Raw genomic sequence first — 27975 nt, 5'->3', positions numbered from 1 at the left:
ACTAGTCCATGTTTCAGTTTCTCTCTCACCTGTGGTGTCAGGGCATCCCGAAAGTAACCTGTCTGTTTTTGCTCTCTGCCTGAAGAAGTATTCCTTAGCGGTCCTGGGCCCCAGAACTGCTGGAGCTCCTTCAGCCACCAATGGTGGTTTAATCGCTAAGTCATGTCTGACTCTTTGTGACTCCATGGACTGTAGCCCACCAGGCTCCTCTGCCCATGGGATTCTCCAGGCAAGAATACCAGAGTGGGTTGCCATTTTCATCTCCAGGGGATCTTCCCGACCCAGGAATCAAACCCGCATCTCCTGCATTGCAGGCAGATTCTTTTACTGCTGAGACGGCAGGGAAGCCCATTCCCTCAACCATAGGGCTGGAAGAAAAATGGACAGCTGGTGATGAAGGGGTGACTCTGCAACTATAATGATTGGTTTACCATCCCTGGGATGGTGGCAGAACTGTGCCTAAACTTACTTTTCTCATTTGTATTTTTCAGTTGAGATATATCTCACATGGGTTTCCCTTGTGCCTCAGCAGTAAAGAACCCACTTGCAGTGCGGGAGCCGCGGGTTTGATCCCTGGGTCAGGAAGATCCCCTGGAGGACAGCATGGCAACCCACTCCAGTGTTCTTGCCTGGAGAATCCCATGAACAGAGGAGCCTGGCAGGCTACAGTCCATGGGGTCACACAGAGTCAAACACGACTGAAGTGACTTAGCATGCATGCACGCATACTTCACATACAGTGAGATGCACAGGTCTTAAATGTATTGTTCATTCAGTTCTGAATGATGCAGACATCTATATAAGCCACACCCTTATCACGATAAAGTTTTCACCTCCCCAGATTTCCTTGTGTCCCTTTCCAATCAAGCTACACATCCCTGTTCATGATGGAACCACTGTTGCAATTACTTTCATCATAGTTTAGTGTGTTCTAGTCCTTCCCTTGAAGGGAATCATATAGTGTGTGCGCTTTTGTGTTTGATTTCTTTTACCTTAGCATGTCTGAGATTCATCCACGTTGTTGTCTGTATCAGTAGTTTGTTTCTCTTTCATTGCTGAGTAGTATTCCATGGTTTGTTTACAGTTCTTTTGTTGATGGACATCTCTGCTATTTCCTGTGTTTGGCTATTATGAATCAAGCTGTTATGAACATTCTTTTACAAGGTTTGTTTGTCTCTTTTTGCTGGACACATTCTCTTAAGTAAATACTTAGGAGTGGAATAAACTAGATGTTCATAGGCTCTATGTAGGTTTACTTCTTGGGGTTTTCTAGGTGGTAAACAACCTGCCCACTAGTGCAGGAGATATAAGAGATGCATGTTTGATCCCTGGGTCGGAAAGATCCCATGGAGAAGGAAATAGCAACCCACTCCACTATTCTTGCCCGGAGAATCCCGTGGACTGAGGAGCCTGGAAGGCCATGGTCCATAGGGTTGCAAAGGGTCAGACACGACTGAGGCGACTTTAGCACACATGTGTGTTTACTTCTTAAAGAAACTTCTAAAATGTTTTCCAAAATGGTTGTGCCAGTTTTGTATAGAGTGCTCCAAAGCCATTATTATCTCACTTAGAACAGAGATTGTGGGCACAGGGAGATATGCGGTCTGGTCACCCTGATGCTGTTGGAACTCCAGGGGATGTTTTCTGTGATTTTTAAAGCATCAAAAAGATTAAGCAAGTGGAATTTCAACAAAGAAAGAATTTTAATAAAAGACTTATAAATGTTACTAATTCTTCTACCTGTTTACAAATACATATGTGCTGAGCTGTGCTGATTCGCTTCAGTCATGTCTGACTCTTTGTGACCCTATAGCCCATTAGGCTCCTCTGTCCATGGGGTCCTCCAGGCAAGAATACTGGAGTGAATTGCCATGCCCTCTTCGAGAGGATCTTTCCAACCGAGGGATTGAACCCGCATCTCCTGCATTGGTTGGCAGGCAGCTTCTTTACCACTGTGTCACCTGAGAAGCCTGTACTCTGTCAGAAAAAAGTGCATAGTTCAGTTCAGTTCAATAGCTCAGTCATGTCTGACTCTTTGTGACCCCATGGACTGCAGCACGCCAGGCTTCCCTGTCCATCACCAACTCCCAGAGCTTGCTCAAACTCATGTCCTTTGAGTCAGTGATGCCATCCAACCATCTCATCCTCTGTTGTCCCCTTCTCCTCCTGCCTTCAGTCTTTCCCAGCATCAGGGTCTTTTCCAATGAGCCAGTTCTTCACATCAGGTGGCCAAAGGATTGGAGTTTCAGCTTCAGCATCAGTCCTTCCAATGAATATCTAGAACTGATTTCCTTTAGGATTGACTGGTTTGATCTCCTTGCTGTTCAAGGGACTCTCAAGAGCCTTCTCCAACACCCCTGGCAATAGAAGAACAAGGGTCAAAAGTAGTCTTTGATCAGTTCTGCTTCCAATAAAAGAAAAATTCAGGGAGCTCAGGACCTATGATGGGGATTTGTTCTTGAGTCTCTCTCAATACAGACACAACAGAGAAGAAAGGCACTGAATACTGAAGTATGTTTTAGAAAAGGGAAAACTGAGCTGCGTTTCCTTGCTCTGATGTTTGTTCATGTGTGTACTCCTCAGGCTGCCTGTTTCTCTTGTCTTTTCGAGTATTGAACATCACATGTTAGATTTTCCACTTTGTCTTTCAGGCCAAAGATGCCCTAGACAATACTGAAGTTCCTGTTGGCTGCCTTATGGTCTACAACAATGAAGTTGTGGGGAAGGGGAGAAATGAAGTTAATCAAACCAAAAATGTATGTGAGTTGAATAGTATAATTGCAAACATATGACAGTGATGGTAGACGTGGAATGGATTTCTCGTGGTTAGTGGCAAGATGAATTTGTGTAGAGTTCGGTGACCATCAGTGGAAGGACAGTTTCCTGAAACCTTTTAAAATGTCTTTTTTTTTCTGATTATAAAAAGTGATCCATACTGACTTTCAAATTTTTGGATAATTCAGAAAAATGTAATGAAGCAGTAAATTCTTTGGGTCTGATTTTCCATTTCATAGAGCTTTACTTTAACACGAGTAAAACCCAAGAGGGGTTTTATTACATCAGAGTGTCCATCTCTGATGGACATGAGAAGAAATGAGTCCATCTCCATTTTAAGAAAATGTAATATCTGGAAATTCTACTTTATAAGACATATCAATTTAGCTCATATTGTATCCTTCAGTGAGGCTTCCCTGGTAGCTTAGTTGGTAAAGAATCTGCCTGCAATGCAGGAGACCCCGGTTTGATTCCTGGGTTGGGGTGATCTGCTGGAGAAGGGATAGGCTACCCACTCCAGTATTCTTGGGTGTGTAGTACCTTTAATTATTGTGTTCCTCCTAGTCAATTAAAAAGTCACCCTCAATTGATAGCTGTGGAGATATAAAAGGATTGTATAAAGAAAGCTATTCCTATATCAGGTAATTTGGTGGAGTACAGTCTCCACCACCTGCTGTCTCTGAACCTACAGGTACACGTTAAAAGCTTTCGTGACTTTATTGTGGCTAGGTTGAGAAGTTATGAATTGAGGAAACACTTGTTGAATTGTGGTATCACCACAGCGTGTTACAGTGAGTAGAAATGAAATCTTAAGTTTTAGGATTATAAGAAGTGCCCAGGGGACTCAAGGATAGCTTATAATCTTAACACCTCTCACGTTGACTTTGATCTTACTTGGGAGCCAGAGAACAAGCTGGGGATGCTATGAGGACTCTCAAGTTCATTCATCACACCTATCAACAAGAAAACTCAGATTGAGTGAAACACAAGCAAAACAGGAACCCAAATTTACAAAACAATTGTTAGGTGGACATCAAGATGCCCGTAAGATATGTAATAAGCCATGTTTGTGTATGTGTGTTAGTCACTCAGTCGTTTCCAACTCTTTACAACTGCATGGAATGTAGCCTGCCAGGCTCCTCTATCCATGGAATTCTCCAGGCAAGAATACTGGAGTGAATTGCCCTTTACTTCTCCAGGGGATCTTCCTGACCCAGGGGTCAAACCTGGGTCTCCTGCATTGCTGGCAGATTCTTTACCGTCTGAGCCACGTGGAAAGCCCAATAAGCCATAGTACACCAATTAGTGAATCTACAGATACTTATTCGGGAGTAGAATTTTGTGCTTTAAATAATTGTCGTATCTCCCTATTTTTTCAGTACAGTATCTTTAACATGAGAAAGTCGGATGTCCTAGCAACATCTGTCTAAACCCCCAGTGACCTGAGTTTCTTCCACATCTTGAAATTAACCTGGATTTATTTTTTGTATTCTGTGCTCTATAGAAGGTTACCCTACAATCAGAGTATAGAAAGACTCTTGACCCCAAAAGAGAAGACAAGTCCTACTTTTGGCTCTGCTACCACTAACCTGCCGTCACCACCGCCATCACCTCACCCAGCTGTGTGTCTTTAGTAACCTCCTAACATACCTTACTTAGCTTCTGGTTCTTCAGCAGTAAAAGAGTTGATTGAGATGATTTAGGTCAGTGATTATTTCTTGAGAACTATGAGGACATTTGATTCAGTAATTCTGAACCTGATTTCTAAAAAGCACCCGAGTTGGAGGAACTTTGCTTTATTTTTAAGCTCCCCAGTTCGTTCTGGTATGCAGTCAGGTGGGGGAACCTCTTTGGCAAAGAACCTTCCAGCTCTGAGTTTATCATTCTGGGCCAGCAGGGTTCCCATCTGCCTCTGGCTTCCATGGCCCCTTGGCCACTGTGCCAGCACTTCCCACAGGTAAATGAACACCTTTCTGTTTGCCCCACTGCATTTTATGCTTCTGGAGGACAGAGACTTTTTTCCCCACAGAGTTTAGTTCAGTGGCTTGTACATAGTCGCCACTAAGTGTAAGTTTATTGATAAACATGATTATCATGAATACTATAAATAGTTGCCACATAGCAGAGTACATTTATAGTGTTATGTGTGACTGTGCTGCATATAATTCATATCACTTTATGAGATGTAGATATCAGAATTACATTTGGGGAAACTAAGGCTTGGAAAAGCTATGTAACTTGCCCAAAGCTATACAATTAGTAATGTCACAGTCGGGATTTAGACTGAAGTATGGTTGATTTCAAATTTTATGCATTTCTCCTATACTCTACTGCTCCCATAAGGTATCTGAAACTGACACCAAACCTCTGCTTCTCTCTAGAATCTGCCAGTATATAAGATTTTATCCCAGAGAAAATGTTAAGTGATGATATCCCAGTGATGACATTCTAAATATAGATTTGTTTAGAGTAAGGTGAGTGACAGTCTTGAAAACATATTTGAACCTAAAGCACGTGCTTATGAAAATTTCAGATTCCTTGGAAATATTCAGGAACCACAGACATCTTTTTTTATTTGAGACTTATCTCTCTGGTATTTTAATTGAAAGAGTGTCCCCTAAAGTACTTAGCTACTTAACTAAAAATAGAGCACTAATTCCTGTGACATCTCAGATTAGGTATCTTTTGTCGGCAAGGCTCTGGTACTTGAACTAGGAAATACACTGTCAGCTGCTAAGGGTGTCCTGAAACCTTTATTTGCTGAAATGTTTGCAGAAACCATAGGCCGGCCTCTCATATTTACTTTGGAATATTTGTCAAATACTGTTACATGTAGCCAAGGAGGTCAGTGCAGGCAGCTCTCTTTCCAGGCGACTCGACACGCCGAAATGGTGGCCATTGATCAGGCCCTAGACTGGTGCCGTCGACGCGGCAAGAGTCCTTCCGAAGTGTTTGAACACACGGTGCTGTACGTCACCGTGGAGCCGTGTATCATGTGCGCGGCTGCTCTCCGCCTGATGAGTATCCTTTGACTTCGTACTCGTCTCGGGCTCCCACCAGGGGGCGGAGCTTATATGTATACATCTGAGGGGCGGGAGGGAGGCTCCTCCCACCAGGGGGCGGAGCTTATATGCATACATATAGCTGATTCACGGTGTTGTACGGCAGAAACCACCACAGCCTTATAAAGCAATTATAGTTCAATTAAAAAAAAAAGTCAAAGGCATCAGTGTAAAACAAAAAAGTCCAGACAATGTCAAAAACCAAAAAAGATTCTACTATGTGAACACAGAATTAGGAAACAACTTTTGGAATTTGTACTTTACACAATACAGTGTTCCTTGGCCAAAACATTTTTTAAGAAAGGTTTTTGAATAATGAAGTCTTTTTTTTTTTAATATCAATAAACTATAACAAGTAAGTGAGAGCAAGAAACGCTTCAAGCTAACTTAAACTGTCAGGTAAAGACAGAACATAAATCAGACTCTTTAACAGTGTACATAAGAAAAGACCTGAAGAACACGCACCTATTTTGCCTTTGGTGAACAGATTACAGGTGACTTAAAAATTTCTCTTTCTCTGTTTATAAGTTTTTATTGTTTATTTTTGCCATGAATACCTATTATGTAGAAGGCTTGAAAAATTGTAAGTCAGAAGTAAATACAAAGTGAAAGTACTTATGATACTATGTTGCTGTTCAGTGGCTCAGTCGTGTCTGACTCTTTGAGGCCCCATGGACTGCAGCACGCCAGGCTTCCCTGTCCTTCACTGTCTCCCGGAGTTTGCTCAGACTCTTGTCTGTTGAGTCATTGGTGCCATCCAACCATCTCACCCTCTGTCATCCCCTTCTCCTCCTGCCCTCAATCTTTCCCAGTATCAAGGTCTTTTCTAGTGAGTTAGCTATTCACATCAGGTGGCCAAAGTATTGGAGTTTCAGCTTCACCATCAATTCTTCCAATGAATATTCAGGGTTGGTTTCCTTTAGAATTGACAGATTTGATCGCCTTGCAGTCCAAGGGACTCTCAAAAGGCTTCTCCAGCACCACACTTTGAAAGCATCAATTCTTTGGCGCTCAACCTTCCTTATGGTCCAACTCTCACCTCCATACATGACTATTGGAAAAACCATAGCTTTGATTATATGGACCTTTGACAGCAAAGTGATGTCTCTGTTTTTTAATATGTTGTCTAGGTTCATCATAGCTTTTCTTCCAAGTAGCAAGTGTCTTTTAATTTCATGACTGCAGTCACCATCCGCAGTGATGTTGGACCCCAAGAACTGTAAACGGTTAAATGGGAAGTTGATACAGTTATAGCTCTTCAAATTGTGTCTTTCACAAAATAAGTGACACAAATACTGAATATAGCAAGTTAGCCTCTACAGATCTTTTTAAAACTTGTTTGATAATTCAGCAATTAGCTGTTGACTCTCATGCTAGCATATTCTTATGTATTTATTTTGGTTGTTGCTGTTACGTCACTCAGTCGTGTCTGATTCTTTACGACCCCATGGACTGCAGCACGCCAGGCTTCCCTGTCCTTCACCATCTCCCGGAACTTGCTCAAACTCATGTCCATTTTGGTATGTGGGTGTGAATCATTTAATCACTAAAAATAATAGAGAGGGCTTTGAGTGTGATAGAGTTTCCACTTTGTAAACTCTCTGCCCATCGTGCCATCCAGAGTGGCTCCGTTTTAGTCTGGTTTATTCTGGGCCACTGGAGAAGGAAATGGCAACCCACTCCAGTATTCTTGCCTGGAAAATCCCATGGATGGAGGAGCCTGGTGGACTATAGTCCAAGGGGTCGCAAAGAAACGGACACGACTGAGCGACTTCACTTTCACTCTCATTCTGGGCCACAGTTATATTTGCTTGAGGAAAGAACAGAGGAAAAATCTGTTATTTTGAAGAGGTGAAAATCTCTGGATTAAATTCCTGCCTCCCTTCTGGCTCCAATTCTCTAGTGATTCCAAAATACCTCCTTTAGGAGAGGCCAGAGAGAGCACCAGGCTGCGAGCATTTAGCAAATACACATTCAGTCTCCACTCCATTTGCAGTTGTGAGATGTTAATTTTTAAATCCTTTAAACCTCTTTCTTTTGTGTAACTAGATTGCAAAGTGAAGTGAAAGTTGCTCAGTTGTGTCCAACTCTGTGACCCCATGGACTATCCAGTCCATGGAATTCTCCAGGCCAGAATTCTGGAGTGGGTAGTCTTTCCCTTCTCCAGGGGATCTTCCCAACCCAGGGATTGAACCCAGGTCTCCCACATTGCAGGTGGATTCTTTACCAGATGAGCCACAAGGGAAGTCCAGAATACTGGAGTGGATAGCCTATCCATTCTCCAGCAGATCTTCCCGACCCAGGAATCGAAGCAGGGTCTCCTGCATTGCAGGCAGATTCTTTACCAACTGAGCTATCGGGGAAGCCTAAAACTAAGTTATATTCTAGAAGGAAATTCCTGAATTAAAGGGTGCTTAGACCTAGAGGAAAACCTCTGGTCTGGCATTGGTGAAATTTGAACCCATGACTCTGAAGAGACTGGAGCCTAAATCCAGCACATTAGACTGCTCGGCCACGCTACTTGATTGCAAAACTGAATTTTTAAGACTAAGCCCAAGTTTAATTATTTTTAAGGGTAGCGTGGGTTTCCTCTCTAGGATAGCTGTTATAACCCACCCTGGTTTCGCCACAATATGCACTTGAACTGCCTGTTCTCTGTAGAACCTTAATTCTTTCTCAGGAATCCCGCTGGTTGTCTATGGCTGCCAGAATGAAAGATTTGGTGGTTGTGGCTCTGTTCTGGATATTGCCTCTGCTGATCTACCGAGTACTGGGAAACCATTTCAGGTAACATGAACTGTTATACTTTCTCTTTCTTTCTAATTACTCGTATCTCACCTACGGGCTTGCGGGTAATTAGTGTGTTGTCATTATACCAAGGACCCATGACTAAACCAGGTGGGTGCTGGGAGCCTCTGGTCAAGGTCATGGATGCCTCAGTGTAAGATGCAGGTAATCATTTCCAGGTGGGTACTCAGCTGTGTTAATGAACAGAATCCCTCCAGAAGGAGAGTTCCAGCCTTCCAAGCTCTCCTCTGACAGTCTTCACCAGCATCATTAGCTGTGTGTAAGGACCCTACCACTATGGGCCTCTCCCCTCCACAGGTGTGCCTGGCTCCATGCTGTACCAAATTTGCATGATGCTTCGGCTGTGCTGCTGACTATAGCAGCCATTTACAGTGAATGCACAATATTTTTCACAAAGTCAGTTGTTTTGCTTGATTGCCCTGTACTAATTTTGGCGTCTAACAATCAATACCTGATTTCATTTTTTTTCCCCCTGCCTTTTTGATGTTGAAATTTCCCCCAGGCCCAAGAATCCACTTAGAAATTCTACTTTCTCTTTAACTTTGACGCTTCTCCCAGAGTTTTCATGTTTAAGGCTATGAGCAGAAGGAAGTTGAAATGAGTTTGGTCTCTAGACAAATACCAGTTCTCATAAATTGGTTTGATTTTTTTTCTATCTAAGATATAAGGTTAATCTTAAAAGTATTATGCTTTAAAAAGAAAAGGACTTAACAAATGCTGGACATGGTGGGTAGTTAACAAAGACCTTAGATATTCTTGGGAGAATATTAAGTACCTATGAAGGGCTAAATTTGGTTGAATCCCAATGAGAACAAGTTTTGGAAAACATTCTATTTTGAGTTTTCCCAGCTGAACATTGGCTTTCTCAACAAGCCCTGCACTTTTGAGAACAGATGACTTTTAACATCACATCAGAAAAGAAATCGTCATAGGATGGAGAGTAAGCAGTACAGTTAGCTTGATCATTAAAACAATCTGCAAAGTGATTTGCCTTCTTCCAGTCGCTTCTATCAGTAACTCAGATTTTGCTTACATAACTCTTTGCAAGTGAATTGCTGACTCTGTACTTCGTTTATGAGAAAGATTTGAAGAATTCCTCAAAACTTCTGCGCTGAACAAAGATGAGCCGTTAGATATCAGACATGGGTGGAACATTTCTGTCCAATGTGCCAGTGATGTTGCCAGTGACATTACCAGTGACTGCATCACGTTGTGCACCTTTGAAGGGTCTGCATCAAGTCCAGACTCCTTCAAAGGCCTGTATATTTTGACTTCATTTTATTGCTTTCTTTCCTTGTACTCCCTTAATAATCACCCCACCACTATCAGCTGGTTGTCTTACAACCTAAGCTTATTCCTGCTCTTTTCCTGAGATGATCTGCTCAGTCTCTCTAAATATTCTCTAACATTAAGTTTCATCCTCCTACTGTTATCCCAATTTCTTATTCTTTCACATGTTGATCTTTTCTCTGAAAGAATCAAAGGTAGAAGAAACTGAACACTTAAAAAAAATCCTCTGTAGTAAGGTTCGACTAGTTTTTTCTGTAAAAAGCCTGAGAGGAAATATTTTAGCTTTTGTGAGCCACTAATATCTTTGTCACATTTTTGTTTTAAACCCTTTAAAATATGAAAACCATTCTTAGCTGACCATTTCTAGCTGTGGACTGCCAACGCTAACCCTATAGAATCAAACACTAAATGGGCCCCCTGGTAAAGAACAGCAGATAAAAATAGTGCCCAGTGAGCCCTCACAATATGCCCGGTGTTTTAATTAACAGGGGTTATGTTATCTAATCTCATTTTGTTGTTGTCAGACTTCCCTGTCCTTCACTATCTCCCAGAGCTTGTTCAAACTCATGTCCACTGAATCAGTGATGCCATCCAAGCATCTCATCCTCTGTTGCCCCTTTCTCCTGCCTTCGGTCTTTCCCAGCATCAGGGTCTTTTCCAGTGAGTCATCAGGTAGCGAAAATATTGGAGCTTCAGCTTCAGCATCTGTTCTTCCAATGAATTTATTCAGGGTTGGTTTCCTTTAGGGTTGACTGGTTTGATCTCCTTGCTGTCCAAGGGACTCTCAAGAGTCTTCTCCAGCACCACAGTTCCATAAGATCAGTTCTTCAGTGCCCAGCCTTCTTTATGGTCCAACTCTCACATCTGTACATGACTACTGGAAAAACCATACCTTTGACTATCTAATCTCATTTAATTTTCACAAAATCCTTTTGGGTTAATTGCTATATTTACCTATATTTTACATATGAGGGAACTGAGGCATAGAAAGTTGAAGTATCTTACCCAAGATCCCATAACTAGTAGGTGTACTGGGATCACACAGTTAGTTGATTGAAAAATAATAATGAGTTGGTTAGAGTGATGTTTAATTGAGGTCTTTTTTTTTGAAATATACTTCCTTACTGATTTTCCTAATATCCAGGAGGTGCATTAACATTATCTGAACTATGTTTACATAATGATGTATGTGTTGTCGTTTTTATGGAATACAGCACACATTTTCCTTGGCCTTTGTTCATTCTTAGCTTTCTTATTTCATCAGTGCACCCCTGGATATCGGGCTGAGGAGGCGGTGGAGATGTTAAAAACCTTCTACAAACAAGAAAATCCAAATGGTCAGTTTTCCCCTGCTGTGTGCACGTACTTAATCGGTATGAAGCAAGTCTGCGTGGGCCTACCTCTTCATTTTCTCTTTCTTTTCTATTCTTTTCACAGCACCAAAATCAAAGGTTCGAAAAAAGGAATGTCACAAATCCTGAACTTGTTCTAATGAAAGACTCATGCCCCTGGGACGACATTCTTGGACAGAAAGCTGTTGACATCGTTGAAGCATATGTTTATATATTGTCCATAATTCACAGGAAAATGTTTTCTCATCATTTGCTCTGTTAAGGGAACAAATGAGCACTTTTTAAAAGTCTGACAGTTGCAAACAACTCCCAGATTTTCTACAAGCTGAAAGACCATTTTTAAGAAGGGGAAAAGTTAAAGATTGAGGTTTTAGAAATTAGTAAGCAGTGCCTGTTCTTCATGCCAAAATCATTATGCCTGGTCCAGGAATGCACTGACTTTCAGAGGATGTGTATCCAGACTCAGTTACTTGCTATGTCTGCCTGGAGAGCATCACCCTACACACACTTGCTCCAGGCCTTTCAGACTTGGGCCCTTTGTTCTTGGCAGCCTCCATGTTCTCCCAGGTTGTGTGTGTGTGTGGGAGGGAGACTTCCTTGGAAGTTGTATTAATATATGAATCATATACATATTGGACCATGATTTTGTGGTCCTTAGAAGAGATTTTTGCTTTTATAAAGCATTTAGAGAAAATGCATACTTTTAAAACACATGTTCGTCATTTAACAGCATACTGCTATCATAAAACCTTATTCATGCCTTCTTTGAGGATGAATAGTCTTAAAAATAAAAGAAATGCCTAAGTGGATGACTCTTTCTTTGTTATTGAGCAACTCTACTGTGCCAGGCTCTGTTTGTTCACTGAAGTGAAAGTTACTTGGTCGTGTTCGACTTTGCAACCCCATGGACTGTAGCCCTACAGGCTTCTCTGTCCATGGAATTCTCCAGGCAAGAATACTGGAGTGGGTTGCCATTAGCAAAATGAAGTATCCTGCCCTCAAGGGGCTCCTAGTCTAACAGGAGGAGACAGACAATGATCATAATAGATTATACAGTATGTTCAGTTCAGTTCAGTCGCTCAGTCTTGTCTGACTCTTTGCGACCCCATGAATTGCAGCACGCCAGGCCTCCCTGTCCAGCACCAACTCCCTGAGTTTACTCAAACTCATGTCCATCAAGTCAGTGATGCCATCCAGCCATCTCATCCTCTGTTGTCCCCTTCTCCTCCTGCCCCCAATCCCTCCCAGCATCAGGGTCTTTTCCAATGAGTCAACTCTTCTCATGAGGTGGCCAAAGTACTGGAGTTTCAGCTTTAGCATCAGTCCTTCCTTCCAGTGAACACCCAGGACTGATCTCCTTTAGGATGGACTGGTTGGATCTCCTTGCAGTCCAAGGGACTCTCAAGAGTCTTCTCCAACACCACAGTTCAAAAGCATCACTTTTTCGGCACTCAGCTTTCTTCACAGTCCAACTCTCACATCCATACATGACCACTGGAAAAACCATAGCCTTGACCAGACGGACCTTTGTTGGCAAAGTAATGTCTCTGCTTTTTAATATGCTATCTAGGTTGGTCATAACTTTCCTTCCAAGGAGTAAACGTCTTTTAATTTCATGGCTGCAATCACCATCTGCAGTGATTTTGGAGCCCCCCAAAATAAAGTCTGACACTGTTTCCACTGTTTCCCCATCTATTTGCCATGAAGTGATGGGACCAGATGCCATGATCTTAGTTTTCTGAATGTTGAGCTTTGAGCCAACTTTTTCACTCTCCTCCTTCACTTTCATCAAGAGGCTTTTTAGTTCCTCTTCACTTTCTGCCATAAGGGTGATGTCATCTGCATATCTGAGGTTATTGATATTTCTCCCGGCAATTTTGATTCCAGCTTGTGCTTCTTCCAGCCCAGCGTTTCTTATGATGTACTCTGCATATAAGTTAAATAAGCAGGGTGACAATATACAGCCTTGATGTACTCCTTTTCCTATTTGGAACTAGTCTGTTGTTCCATGTCCAGTTCTAACTGTTGCTTCCTGACCTGCATACAGGTTTCTCAAGAGGCATGAGGGTGATAAGAATTATGGCAAAAAGTAAAAGAACAAGGCAAAGGGGGTGGGCATGCCACTCAGTAGGAGGAATGGTTGCAGAATTAAATAGAATGATTCATTATATCTGAAATCAAGCACAGCTATTTCTCTATGAAAATCCAGATTTAGAATTTAAAATCTAGAATGTAAAAGTGACTTCCCTGGCAATCCAGTGGTTAAGATTCTGAGTTTCCACTGCAGGTAGCAAGGGTCCATCCCTGGTTGGGAAACTAAGATCCCACATGCCATGCAGCATGGCCAAAAGAAAAAAAAAAAAAAATCTGAAATGTCAAAGTGTGAGCACAGCCCTAGAAAGGGTATCCACAACAGGAAGTTCGGATACTCACCTTCCTGACTGTAGCAGGGGTTGCCACTATGAACCTCAGCTTTGCAGAGCCTCTTGGGGATGCTCTGTGTCTGCCCAGAAGGGGGCCTCGCTGTTCCATCAGAAACCCGGCTCCAAGCCTTGGAGGGCAGCTCCTCCTTGGTTGCATTTCTTCAGTGGATTCATTTCTTTGATGCAAAGCATCTGTATTTGTTGGTTCTGCCATTTGAGTGATGCCTCTGACTTGTTTGTTTTGAATTACATTACAGGCTGGAATGTAATTGTGGTGAAAGGATTTTTATATTGCCGAGAGTAGCAGCTAATCACAGTTACATGCTACAGAGGGTTTGTAATGGCATGGTTTTGTACGTGTGTGTTTTTAACTGCATTTGAGAAGTTTTATGGAGAAGAATATGCATGACTTTTAAAATCTGTAATAATTTTGCGTGTACCTTCCATTCAATTTCAGCTACTTTAAAAATGATCTTCTCATTAAATTTTAGTGCTTTGACTAGTTTATACATTTTTGCCATTGGTCATGATTCATTTCTGCTTCTTAGGCTTTTCTGCAAGTGGATTTCATTGTACTTATTGTCTTCATGTCATTTTCTTGGGGATTATTTGCAGACAAAAAACCTGAGAGCTGTTTTTCTGGGGAGTAGCACCCCGTAAGTTCAGCCACACATCTTATGTCAAGTAAGTTCATGGTGTTAGTCCCTCAGTCGTGGCTGACTCTTTGTGACCCCATGGACTGTAGCCTACCAGGCTCCTCTGTCCGTGGAATTCTCCAGGCAAGGATAGTGGCATGGGTTGCCATTTCCTTCTCCAGGGCATCTTCCCTACCCAGAGAGTGAACCTGGATCTCCAGCGTTGCAGGCAGACTCTTTACCGACGGAGCCACCAGGGAAGCTTGAAACCTCTAAGTTATTGGTAAACATTATTAGATAAAATTACTGACTGAAATTTGGGGGAAAATGAATAGTGAGAGTATCTGGGATACAAAGCCAAAGCCGAAAATAGTATCTGGATATTTTAACCCAGAGATAGTCACTACTAAAAGGATCAAGAAAATAATAAAACTATAAATAGGGAAGGATACAAAAGACTTATCAATATACGTATGTTCTTTGCTGTTTTGAAGAATGTATACGTATTCCAAGTTCCTAAGCATCGCTGGAAATTTTAATTTTGGTTATTATCTTTTTGATTCTTTCTCTACCAGCTGAGTTATAGAGTAGTCTCTTCTAAATATTTGGTCTTAGGCATTGCTTTGACCAACAATCAGTTTTAATAACCTACTGAAGATTGGACGTGGGCACCTCCAGCTCCCCCAGCACCACTGTGGGCTCACAGACATGAAGGTTGTGGGATTTTGACAGCAGTTAAGCGGTGATCGTGAGGATGTGTGATAAGGTGGTCCTGCTTCCTCAGTCGCCACACATTCTCTAGCTACATAGACATGGCTTAAAGTATTATTCCATTTCAAAAGATTGAATCTAACTGATTGATACTGATGGAGCATGTCTAAGAGGCCAGCTGAGAGGTTTGCTTTGTGTATGAGATAATTCTGCAAGTTGTGGGATGCAGAAAGGTTTTAGAATCACAGCCTTGTTTAGAGAAATTAGTGGGAAATGTTTGCATCTGAGTTGCTAGAGTATCCAATGGTTACTGCTCCGTACACTGGACTCTGGACACTGGGTGGTGTGTAATGCTTTGGCAGGCTTCAATCACTGATAAAAGATCATGTTAAAATATCTTTGTGCTTTCTTGTGACTTGGCACAAGCATCCCTTTCTGTGTTGTATTTGGAACATCATGGAGAGAAAACAGATAGCCAAAAACTCGAATGTAGGCTAGAACCGTTAATTTTTCTTTAAATGCTATTTGGAAATAATTTCAAACTTAGAGGAAAGTTGTAAAAGTAGCTATATGTCCCTTATTCTTTAAACCTATTAACATTTTGTACTTTTAGCTTTATCATTTGATTTCTATTTTTCTCTTTATAAATATATATATATAATATATAAAACATATATATATAAAACAATATATGTATATATATTTTTTCTGAACCATTTAGTAGAAAGTTACATATATCATATTGATAGACTCCTCTATTGCTTAGCGCTTATTTGCTTTGCTCGGTCATGTCTGACTCTCTGTGACCCCATGGACTGTAGTCTGTCAGGCTCCTGTGTCCATGAAATTTTCCAGGCAAGAATACTGGAGTGGGTTGCCATCTCCTCCTCCAGGGGATCTTCCCCATCCAGGGACTGAACCCACCTCTCTCACGTCTCCTGCATTGGCAGGTGGATTCTTTACCACTGGTGCCACCTGGGAAGCTATATAAAAACTTCTTTTATATATACACTCATATAGTTCTTATATAATCATGGTATAGTTATTGACTTCTGTAAGTTTAACATTGATATAATATTTTTATCTAATATACTATTTGTATTCCAGATTTGGCAGTTGACACCTTAACATTCTTTAGAGACTCTTCCCCACTCCCCTGCAATATCAGATCCATTCTAAGGTCAGATGTTGCATTTGATTGTCAAGTATCTTTAGCTTCTTTTATTCTAGAACCTTCCCACAGCCTTCATCTCTCGTGACATTAAAAAAAAATAATACAGCCCTTCTGCCCCCTACCTCCTTTTTATTTTTTAATATTGGTGTTTCCTCATGATTAGATACAGGTTATGCGTTCTAGGTGATAAGATGTTCTTCTCAGAGTGTCACATCTGGAGGTCCCCAAAGGCCATCTGTCCCTCACTGGTGATGTTAATTTTAGCCACTGGGTGAAAGTGTTATCTGATTTCTTTGCTATATAATTACTCCTCCCCCCAACACACTCCCTTGCAAGGAATATGCAGTCTGGGGAGAGGAACTATTACATTTTTTAAAAGAAAATGTATTTGACACTGATGGAAAGAAAATTAATAATATATATTTCAAAGCAACTGTTAAAATTATTTGATTGTGTTCTTCCTCTTTTAGTATGTCTGCCAAAATTTGTAAAATTCTTCACAAAATTCTTTTCCTAATAGTATTTAAATAGGGATGTCTTAAAAATCAAAAGGCAACCTCAGAAATAAGTTCTTTCCTAATCTTTTCCTCAGCAGAACAAATAGTTCTGTCAATTTAATTCTATATCTGATAAGACCAGACTCTTGGAAAAATAGGTCTAAGATGTTACTGGCTTCACAGATGGCCTACAATGGTCCAAGAGGATCTAGGTAGGTAGCTGTTTGGTCATAAAATGTGAGTTCTCTTGGGTTTCCATAGAGATATCTAGACTTAAAATGTTTTAAGCATTGCTACTTTCAAAATGACTATCAGTAAAAATAGCAAAAGCCAAGGCTCTTTTTGAAAAAAAAAAAAAAAATTAAACATTTTTTAAAGTAGTGAGTTTCCTGTTTAAAAATCCGTGTTGAAGCCAAAGCTTGTCCTTCCCAGTTGTTCTGCCTCAACTGGTCTTGAACAGCCCTGGGGAGACGAGGCATCGGGAATTGCTCTCCCTGCCTTTTGGCAAGGAAATGAGACTACACTGACCTCATCTATGAAGAAAACTGCCAACTATTTTCTTCCTCCGAAAATCGTTAATTGTGTGGTGAGGAAAGGGGTGGTGGGTGACGTTGTTATTTTTGTGGTAAGACTGGCATATGTTCCGGTGAAAGTTTGACATCTTCAGGATCTTTGTTTTTTCAAGTCGAGTTAATAAAAGCAGGCTCATGGGATTATTTCTCACCTTATTTTTAAGTGATCTTTGGGCTCCATACCACGTATCCATGACTACCACTGAGACCTCGTGATGTGGTTGAGGAAGCATGAACTTGGGAGTCTAGAGCAGGAGCCGGAAAACTCAGCCTGCTGTCTGTTTGGGTACCACTCACAAGTCAGAAATGGTTTTAAGTTTTTAAATGGTTGAAATAAAATCAAAAGGAGATTTTAGTGACCCATCAACATATGAAATTCAAATGTCAGTGACCATAAATTCAGTTTTGTTGGGACAGAGTCACACCCATTTGTTTCTCTATTGTCTTGGGCTGCCTCTGTGTGATAGTGGCAGAGTTGAGTAGCTGTGATGGAGACCTGTGGCTCCCACGTCTAAAATATTGTTTCTGGCCCTTTAAAAAAATGTATCCTACCCCCCCTGGTCTAGAGAATATAAAATGTTGAGATTGGATTTCTAGGGTGCTTATTCAAGTTCTGTGACTTTGGAACTGAATCACATGGTTCATTGCACAGCTGTGGTGAATTGCTTCAGTACTGTGATTCATTCTTTTAGTCGGTTTATAAATATGAAAGAGAGATCCAAGACACTAAAGTATAAAATATTTATCTTGGCTTAGAATATTTTGTTTCCTTACATACACTTTAAGAGAGTGTCAAGGAGAAAAGATACTTTATCGTTTTATTTGGGTTTAGAATAAAAAATACATTTTATTCATCATTGTCTTATTAAAAATGTTAGCAAATATTTGTCACGTTTAAGAACTGTGACTATAATTTCAGAAATCTCTTGGACCCTTTTAAAAAGCAAGATTTAAACAAAAGCTATCTCCATACCATTCCCATCACTGCGCTTTCCCTAATTTTCTTGGGGAACAAGCTTGATAGCCCTTTGCTGCTAGAATCTCATATATAGTTTGAGGAAAAGACAAAGTACAAATATTTATTAGGTATTGTGTGTGCATGTTTTGTTTTTACCTAGCTTTGAGTTCAGGACAAAGTCTTATGCATAATAGATGTGTGTATGTGCTCAGTTGCTCACTTGTCTCAGACTCTTTGTGACCCCATGGACTAAAGCCCACCAGGATCCTCTGTCCATGGGATTCTCCCAGCAAGAATACTGGAGTGGGTTGCCATTTCCTCCTCTAGCGGATCTTCCTGACGGGGTCACCAGGGATTGACCCCGCGTCTCCTGTTTTGCAGGCAAATCCTTTAACACTGCGCCCCCTGAGACTCCCAATAGACAGAAACGATGTCAATTCTAAATTGCACAGTGAAGAAGTATTTGAGGCAGACTTCATGGAGAAGGAGGGACACTGACTGTACCCTGAAAGGCAAGTAGGGTTTGAGAACGCAGGGGAGAGGGCGAAGGGCAGCATGTGCAGTATCAGAGTAAGGAAGAGATGGTGGTGTGACAACCCAGGCAAGGGCTGTTTGGACCAAGTTACAAAGGCCCCTACTTGTGAGAAGGAGTTGTTTTTCATTCTGTCTCTGATGCGAGTGATTCCGTGCTCCTTCCTGAGTACGTGTGGTTGGGGGAGATTCTGACCCTCCTGTCCCTGAGGTAAAGCCACTGGACTCTCACATCATGAGGCAAGATCTGAACTGTGGGGATTCAATGTGTCGGAAACAGCTGCTGACGTTTACCTCAAGTATGTGTCAGGCTCTTTTCACATGTTACCTCAGTAAACCTCACATCAACCCTAAGCATTGGTACGGTGATCATCTGCATTTACACCCAGGAAACCAAGGCATGGGGAGGTTCAGACACAGAGCTCTGAGTATTTGTATTGGTCAGAATAGGCTAGTTTATGCCACGGGAACAGCCCTCACATTTCAGTGGCTTAAAGCAAATATTTAACTCTCTCCTGCTTTACTTCAGGTCAGGCCAAGGCCTTGGGCCACCATCTAGGACATGGTCAGTCATGGTGGCAGGGAGATGAGAGGCTGGCAAGCAGTGAAGCAGGGCTTCCCCCTCGACTGTGCATGCGCACAGCCTGGGGAGCTCGTTAATGGCTCACGGTGAATCTGCACTCCTAGCAAGCTTCCGGGTGATCCTCTGCTGCTGGACCGTGGGCCACTCTTGAGTGAGGAGGGCTTACTGGCTTTTGCCCAGAAGAGTCTCATCTCTTCTCACATAGGAGTTAAAGTCACACAGACACACCCAGCTTCAGGGTGGCAGTAAATGTAATCCATCTATCTCAGGAGGAGGAGAATGGTAATATTTGTGAACAGCCCTCATGAAGAATGGGAAGATGTGAAGCTAGGATTTGAGTTCCTGCAGGCTGTCTCCAGAGTGCATGCTTTTTCTTTTCTTTTTTAAAAAAGGCTTCTGTTTTCATGTTTACTTTCCCTGATTTTATCTTACATTTTTTAACCATTTAAAAAAATTGAAGAGTAGTAAATTTACAAGGTTGTGTTAGTTTCAGGTGTATAGCAAAGCGATTCAGATGTATCTATATATCTATTCTTTCCAGATTCTTTATCATTATAGGTTATTACCAGGTATTGAATATAGTTCCCTTTACTGTACAGGATGTCCTCGTTGTTTCCCTGTTTCGTATACAGTAGTGCGTGCTCTTGGTCATCACTCCATATAATCACAGGTGTCGATCCATTCGCTATGGAGAAAGCGCAGAACGGTGGCGGGCGGCCAGGTGGGGCAGCCCTCAAGACCGATCAGTTGCCGTCTACTTGTGTGACAAGTGTCGGGTGTCCCAGGCAGCCTCGTGTCAAAGGCTGCGGCTCTCAAGGTGGTGTCGCAACTCTGTGAAACGTTTCAATCCATTTTTCTTTTCCTTCATAGTGTGCTGACATCTCTGAATTATTTTTGTTCAAAGCATACCTTAGAATGGATGCAAGCCTTTCTTGATGACACTGTCTGTCATCTAATATTCTGCTGTGCTTTCTTGTTTTGGAGAAGGGGTGGGGTTAAAGCCAGCATTCAGGGAATTGTACACGAGCCTGGGAATGCCCACGGGGGTGTGTTCACACACCATTCATCATGTGTGTTTGTGCAAAGTGCTCTGGAGTTGCCGGTCTGGAGGAGTCCTGGGCTTGGGGTCAGCACGACAAATTCAGTTTCCATCTGATGGTGGCTGAGAAGCAGCCTGTCTGAGCCTGCAACCTACCCCCATGCCTAGAAACTTCTGAGATGGTCCTTAAAAATTGGAAATTGTGGGAGTGAGTGGTGGATACCAGCCCACGTTACAGTCTTTATTATTTTTCTTGGTAATCTCCCCATCATTTTTTTAAAAAATTATTTATTTTTAATTGGAGGATAATTGCTTTACAATGGTGTGTTGGTTTCTGCCATACATCAACATGAATCAGCCATAGGGATACATATGTCCCCTCCCTCTTGAACCTCCTCCCTCTCACCTCCCACCCTCTAGGCTGTACCAGAGCACCAGTTTGAGCTGCCTGCATCACACAGCAAATTCCCACTGACTGTCTGCTTTATGTATGGTGATGTATATGTTTCAGTGCTTTTCTCTCAGTGTCCCACTCGCTCCTTCCCCTACTGTGTCCATGAGTCTGTCTCTATTGCTGCCTTGCAAATAGGTTAATCAGTACCATTTTTCTGGACTCCACATACATGCATTAATACATATTTGTTTTTCTAACTTACTTCACTTCACTCTGTGTAACAGGCTCTAGGCTCATCCACCTCATTATAACTCTCTTTGAATGGGGCAAAGAGACCTGGGTTCCTTATGGCACAGAACTGAGTGAACATCACCCCTCCTTTGACCTTCCAGAAAGATCACAGAAAGCCCAGCTCTCATTCCCGCTGCAGCCCAGTTTGCAATCATCTCCCAGGCTGAAGCAGAGATGAACTCTTCAGAAACATCGGTTTCTGCAAGGCCCTGACCACCTTATGGAAAACCTGACCTGCATATGATACTTGTTTCTTCCATCCTCTAATATTGCATATGCTGCCCTTCACCCGCTTCCCTGCTGTCCCAGATCCTACTTGCCTTTCAGAATACAGCCAGTGTCCCTCCTTTTCCATGAAGTCTGCCTCAAATAAAATTTGAACCCCCCCCCAACAAAGGAGATAGAGGTGCATATCAGTTTTATATAATAATTAGAGATGAGATTTCAGAATTAACCCATTACGCTAGTTGATTTCAATCAGCCATCTGAGACAATGGGCCTTGACAGTCTTTCTTTTGGAAAATCAAAATTGCCATGTTGAAAAATGCTTTCACCTCTGCCCACTTTATCTGTCGTTAATCATGGGAAGAACTGAAGGAAGCAGATTGCTTCTCCAGAGGCACCTTTTTCATGTAATGCATGTAGTTCAATTAAAATATGCAGATGAATGCAAAGTTAATAATTAAGGGAACGGAAGAAACAAAGTCTTGCTATTTTTATTAATTACTTAGGCTGAAACCTACAGTATGACTTTTTAAAATTAATGGAACAGAATTCTACTGCTCGATCATTCTAATCCTAGTCCTAAAATGTACTATCAATCATCTTTCTCAGCTGTTAGTGCCCTTTGGCAAAAGGCATATCCCTCCATCAGCTGGAGCTTTCCAGATGGCTCAAAGGTAAAGAATTCACCTGCTGATGAAGGAGATGCAGGAGATGAGGTTTGATCCCTGGATCAAGAAGAGCCCCTTGGAGGAGGAAATGGCAGCCTACTCTAGTATCCTTGCCAAGAAAATCCCATGGACAGAGGAGCCTGGCAGGCTACAGTCCATAGGGGCGCAAAGAGTTGGACAGGCCTGAGTGGCAGAGTGCACACACACTCCTTCAGTAAGGCTGACTTCCCAGGGAAGTCCTTTCAACTTTCAATCTAGTCTCAGCTGACATTGCTAGAAAGCCATTTCTTTCAATGACATTTCTATATTGGAGGCCTCAGTAAGTTAAGGATGTCAGCTTGATTTTTATATTGGCAATGTCCACCATTCTGATTCAACGGCTAAACCATTTCAGGAAAGATGGAACTTCTTCCTGACCTGAGAGGAATTCCATTTTCTTGGTGATGAGCTCTGTGGCCAGAATGGCCCAGGGAACCTTGCAGGCCTGCCACCTTCGCGGTGGGATTTCCTCCTCAGTTGAGCCTGAGACTCCACACAGAGGGTTTTTTTTTTTTCCCCAACCCTCAGCACATTTTATCAACTTCATAATCCTCAAGCATGACTGTACTCTTCCCTTCAAAGTCTTGCAGGCTCCGTGAACGCTTTTCCAACGACTCCAGCCCACAATCACCGTTTTGTTCAAACTCCGATTTAGTGTCACGTAGTTTAATAGTCAATTGACCTCTAATTACAGTAATTAGATTGTAAGCTCCTCAAAAGCAAGGATTTAGCCCGATGCTAGGCCCAGAGGCGGTTTCGGTCAGTGCTGACTGACTGATGGATTTGCAGTTCTGGATGGTTTCCAGCCAGCAGGAAAAAACGGGTGAATTAGCACAGCCGAGAGCGCCCTGTCGGCAGGCTGAGCGCACCCTCCATCTTTTTTGTGCTTTGCCAGAGGCCACTGGTCACTGCCAGGCAGCCCAGAGAGCATCACCTAGAGCCCTGGTGATTTCTTCCAGATCCTTTCTTCTCATTTAGAAACCTACATTTTGAGCTGGGGCTTGCCATTTCCCATTCCCTGTTCTGAGAAGTCAGGAAGAAGCAGCGGGAGAGAGGGGCAGAGAGGTAAACATTTTAAATCTGTTTTGCTAGAACCTTACTTTCCTGTGCAGGCATCACAAATAAAATGAGGACATGTTGCACATTTCAGAGTGAGGAAAATGCTGTGCAGAGATTGATTTATACAATTTTTTTTTTTTTTTGCAAGATTAGTCCAGAAGTTGGATTAATATTTTAATCGTATTCTCTTGAGAGGAAAAGGCAGCTGGTGAAATTGTTGGAGGTGACATGCCAATCTACATAGAAACCAAGTGTGGTTTGGAGACCACCATGGAAATAATAACTTCAGTCATTAAGTGGAGAATGAAAGGAAGAAAGAAACCAGATAAGTTTTCCAGGATCAAGAAGTTATTTTTATTATAAACTAACCTTAAGGAGACCATAGGCTTTATTATTATTTTAACATTTAAATTCAAATACTGATGGCTTTATCTTTTCACTGCTGATTACTCTTGGCAGAGTAAGCCATGGGGGCTATAGAAAATCTTTCATCTTTTTCTTTTTAAGTTACCATTTTAATTGTGTATATAAGCTCAGTTGTGCAGGCAAAGCCTGGCAGGGAGCACAGAGTGTCACAATTTGTGTCTTGATATAGAATTTCTCTCCTCCTATGAACTTGGCTTCCCAAGGCCTGAATTCTAACAGTTGGTACAACTGCACTGGCATCCTGAAATCTGAAGGAAGAGGCCTTTCTCTCTGTCTTTTTGTTTGTCTGTTTGTTTTCTTACAGACTTGGGTAACACAAAATTTTTACAATTGTCTGTAGCTGGCATTAGAACTAAGTGTCTGGAATGTAACGTGTTGGGCTCTGGGAAATGCAGTCTTTTGCTTGGGAACTGCCCTCAGTTGGAAATTGATGTTTAGATTAATACTGGGAATTTGTCTGTGCTTTCGAAATTCATGAAATTAAGGCTGGTACTGTGGTACTGTGATGTTCGGGTGTGTTTTGTTGACTCTTAGATACTTCAGAAAAGAAGAAAATGAGAGCCTTAGGGTTGAAATGATCAAACTTTGAAGGTGTTAAGGCTCTCCTCCAATTACCCTGGCAGATGGCCCAGGGGGCAGCTGGTAACAAAGGATCGCAGATTCCACCCAAAGGCCTGAATACCATCTCTGCTGCCTGGAACTGAGTCAGTAAAAGGAAATAGGGTTGGGCAGAATTTTGGACTGAGATTTCTCTGTAGCAGCAACAGATTGAACTGATAATAGGAGAAAGTTTGTATTGTTAACTTTTACAAGGTGGCAGTCAATTTCGGGAATTTTACAGTGCTGGCATATTGTTTGGGCCGTATTTTCATCTGGTGCTTATTGTCCACCCTGCTTGCTTAGATAGCATAGCTGAGCAGGACCCAAGAGGAGAGAGAATTGAGGCTAACTGTGGCATTGGGGCTAATGCAGTTAATGCCCTGATTGTTTCAGCAGCTTTTGGGGCCACAATGGAGAGGCATTCATAAAATCCCCGAAGAAATAACGTGGCCTACTCTTTGACTCCTGGAGGATACAGAAGAAGAGAATTTAGGAGCCGACGTGGAGGAAGTAGCTCCATGAAGGAGAAGGTAAGCCTTTTTTCGGTTTCCGTCCTGATCTCTCCTTTCCTGTGGAGGTCAGTAACTCTCAGAGTAGACTGTGGCTCCCACGGTTAATTTCACTGGATTAGTAAGAGAAATAGCAAAAAAAAAAAAAAAGGAAGAATGTTGATGTCTAAAAGAAGGTGAGTCACTTGTCTATTCATGTTACTGGTTGGTTAGGCGAAGGGCATTTGATTTGTCTTTGTGCTAATGGACATAGTTATAGGGCAAAGTTAGAAGTCACTTTGGACTCTTTCTCAAAACTCTGAAGGAAGCTAGGTGAGATGGAATGGGACCCGCTGAGAAGCATCAGTGGCTTCAGCCACACTCATGGAAGAGAAGAAGATACAAGTTCTGGAGGTGTGCTCAGTTGTGTTAGACTGTTTGTGACCCAAGGACTGTAGCCCGCCCTCTGTCCCCAGAATTCTTCAGGCAAGAATACTAGAGTGGGGTGCTGTTTCCTACTCCAGGGGATTTTCCTGACCCAGGGAGATTGAACCCAAGTTGCTTGCATCTCCTGCATTGGCAGGCATATTCTTTGCCACGAGCACCACCTGAGAAGCCCCTGTTTACACAGAGTTCAATACTACTATTTTATATCCAGGCCTATTAGGCTCACCTGACTCAGATAGTAGTGTTCTCTGCAATCCAGCCTAGTTAGAAATGGAGCTGACAGAACACAGACTCATCTGTTAGAATAACCAGTGATTGCTGATATTTATTGTCTTTATCATGTGCCGGGCACGGCTGTGAGAGGCTTTGCAGCTATTTTGTGATTCTTGCAGCAACCTTGAAGGTTACTATTCTTTTTCCCACTTAAGGAGTGAGTGAATTTAATGTGCTCAAGATCACAGGGCTAGCAAGGGGCAGAACCAGAATTTAAACTCGAGAGCTCCATTTCCTCACCATCACATTGAACTATTTCAAGAAGATTACCCGAATAGGAAAAGAACCAAAAGGATGAGGATTGTTCATCCTTGCCCAGCCCTCTGCTGGAACAAAAATCTCATAACTCGAGTTTATTCATGAGCCTAGACTTTGGCTTCTGTCAGTAGGTTGTGAATATGAATGTCTTTCCCTACTCTGTGTGTGGGGTTTTTTTTTGTTTGTTTTGTTTTATGTTTTTTAAAAATTTAACAAAGTAAATCTTGTAGAAAGAAAAGAACTGTTTTACTTATAAGAACAGATTTCAGGATACTTACAAGCTTAAAAAATAAAACTGCCTGGTTCTTTGGAAGAAACGACTGGAAGTAAAAACTGGAAGTAAAATTGCATGATTTTGTAAAAAAATTTTTCAATGAGACAGGTTGTGTTCAGGGGGGCTTCCCTGGTAGCTCAGCTGGTAAAGAATCCGCCTGCAATGCAGGAAACCCCGGTTCCATTCCTGAGTCAGGAAGGTCCCCTGAAGAAGGGATAGGCTACCCACTCCAGTATTCTTGGACTTCCCTGGTAAAGCTGGTAAAGAATCCGCCTTCAATGTGGGAGACCTGGGTTTAATCCCTGGGTTGGGAAGATCCCCTGCAGAAGGAAATGGCTACCCACTCCAGTATTCTGGCCTGGAGGATACTTACAAGCTTAAAAAATAAAATTGCCTCGCTCTTTGAAAACTGGAAATAAAATTGCACGATTTTATAAAAAAAACTTTTCAACGCAATAGGTTGTGTTCAGGATCCACAGATGAACTGCCAATACCTTTGCATATTCTGTAACTGTTTCTCCAAAGTAACAATACACATTATTATTTTTATTGTTAGAATCATCATTAGGTTCTGTACTAAGTGATTTACATGTATGTTCTCACATTGACATGTATGTGATAGGTACCCCCATTATGTGTCAGTTGTCTATTGTCACAGCAATGTTATGTAACAAAACCCCACAAAACCTCAGTGGCATATGTAAATAGTTATTTATTGCTTATACTTGCAGGGTGGCAGGGTGACTGGTTAAATCGATCTGCCACCCTTGACTGGACTGGCTCATGACCTGTACGATTTGATTCAGTGAAGACAGATCTAGCCTGACGTTGGCTGGGATAAGTGGGGGCAATTCAGTTCCTCCATTCGCATCCCTTCTTCAGAAGTCTTGGACTGGGTGTGTTCTGTTGTTAACTGCAGAGTGCCAGCTCTGAAAAAGCCTAATTGCATAAGTCCCTTTCAATCTTCTTGCAGCATGTCTGTTAATATCTCATTGGTCAAAACAAGTCACATAGCGTAAGGATGTGGAATAATGCCCTCCATCCCTTTAAAGAGCATTGGAAAACAGCATGGCAAAGTGTACAGACACAGGAAATGCTGAACAACTGGGCCCATTTTTGCAGTCTATTACATATTCTCTTTTTACAAATGGAGAACCTGACAGATAGTAAGTGTCTTGCTTAGGGTCACATAGACATATTAAGTGACAGAGCTTGAATTTAAACCTAGGTTTGTCTTTTCACAAAGCTGGAGCTCTTAATGATGTCAGTTCAGTTCAGTCGCTCAGTCGTGTCCAGCTCTGTGACCCCACGGACTGCACAGGCTTCCCTCTCCATCACTAACTCCCGGAGCTTGCTCAAACTCATGTCCATCAAGTTGGTGATGCCATCTAATCATTTCATCTGTTGTACCCTTCTCCTCCTGCCTTCAATCTTTCCCAGCATCAGGGTCTTTTCCAATTAGTCAGTTCTTCTCATCAGGTGGCCAAAGTATTGGAGTTTCAGCTTCAACATCAGTCCTCCAATGAACACCCAGGACTGATTTCCTTTAGGATGGACTGGTTTGATCTCCTTACAGTCCAAGAGACTCTCAAGAGTCTTCTCCAACACCACAGTTCAAAATGATGTATTATACTATACTTAATGATGTATTATACTATAAATGCAAGATTTAGAATCTATCCCTGCCTCCAACTCCTTTACAGATCTTTTAACTCCATTATTACACATCTTAATCAATGAAGACAAAATGCAGCTGTTGATAATATATCATGAGAATGCTGTGAGGAGTAATAAATGTTAGCAGATTCAATGAAAAAGTACTGGGTATTATGATCAAAGAAATATGCAGACTTTTAAATCACTGCCTGACCTCATTTTACATTTTGTAGTCTTTCAGATCTCTCTCACCAGCCACAGTTGAGAAACACAGTGAGTATAAAATTTCTTAATATTCTCACTCCTACCTCTGTCAAATCATCCTACAAATGCCTCATTCTGCCTATATTGGCAGTAATTATACATGGAAATTATACCCTATACAAATTTATTTTTCAAAGTAATTTGATCGTAATATCTTTAAGATGGTCCAGAAAGTTGTATGTTTTAACACTTGATGAATGTGG

General features: G+C 41.8%; 1 protein-coding gene across 11 annotated transcripts in view; it reads left to right on the top strand.

Moving 5' to 3' along the window:
* Positions 1–27975, top strand: part of ADAT2 (adenosine deaminase tRNA specific 2) — a 52730-nt gene that overhangs the window by 13110 nt on the left and 11645 nt on the right. For 2 of the 11 annotated variants that reach the window (XR_009690692.1, XR_009690691.1), the window contains exons 2-7: positions 2652–2756; positions 5646–5796; positions 8518–8624; positions 11200–11308; positions 24506–24642; positions 27742–27781. Coding sequence is in view for 2 of the 11 variants with exons in the window: in XM_061130354.1 (XP_060986337.1) it covers positions 2652–2756; positions 5646–5796; positions 8518–8624; positions 11200–11272; positions 11373–11416 (480 nt within the window). In the remaining 9 variants the exon portion in view is untranslated. Of the gene's footprint in view, positions 1–2651; positions 5797–8517; positions 8625–11182; positions 11309–11372; positions 12093–18638; positions 18770–24505; positions 24643–27741; positions 27782–27975 lie in introns of those variants that run through there. The other 9 variants (XR_009690694.1, XR_009690695.1, XR_009690697.1 and 6 more) reach the window with 7 other exon arrangements.

The sequence above is a fragment of the Dama dama genome, chromosome 26 (assembly GCF_033118175.1).
Source record: "Dama dama isolate Ldn47 chromosome 26, ASM3311817v1, whole genome shotgun sequence".
Lineage (NCBI taxonomy): Eukaryota > Metazoa > Chordata > Mammalia > Artiodactyla > Cervidae > Dama > Dama dama.
This window is presented reverse-complemented; position numbering and strand designations above follow the sequence as displayed.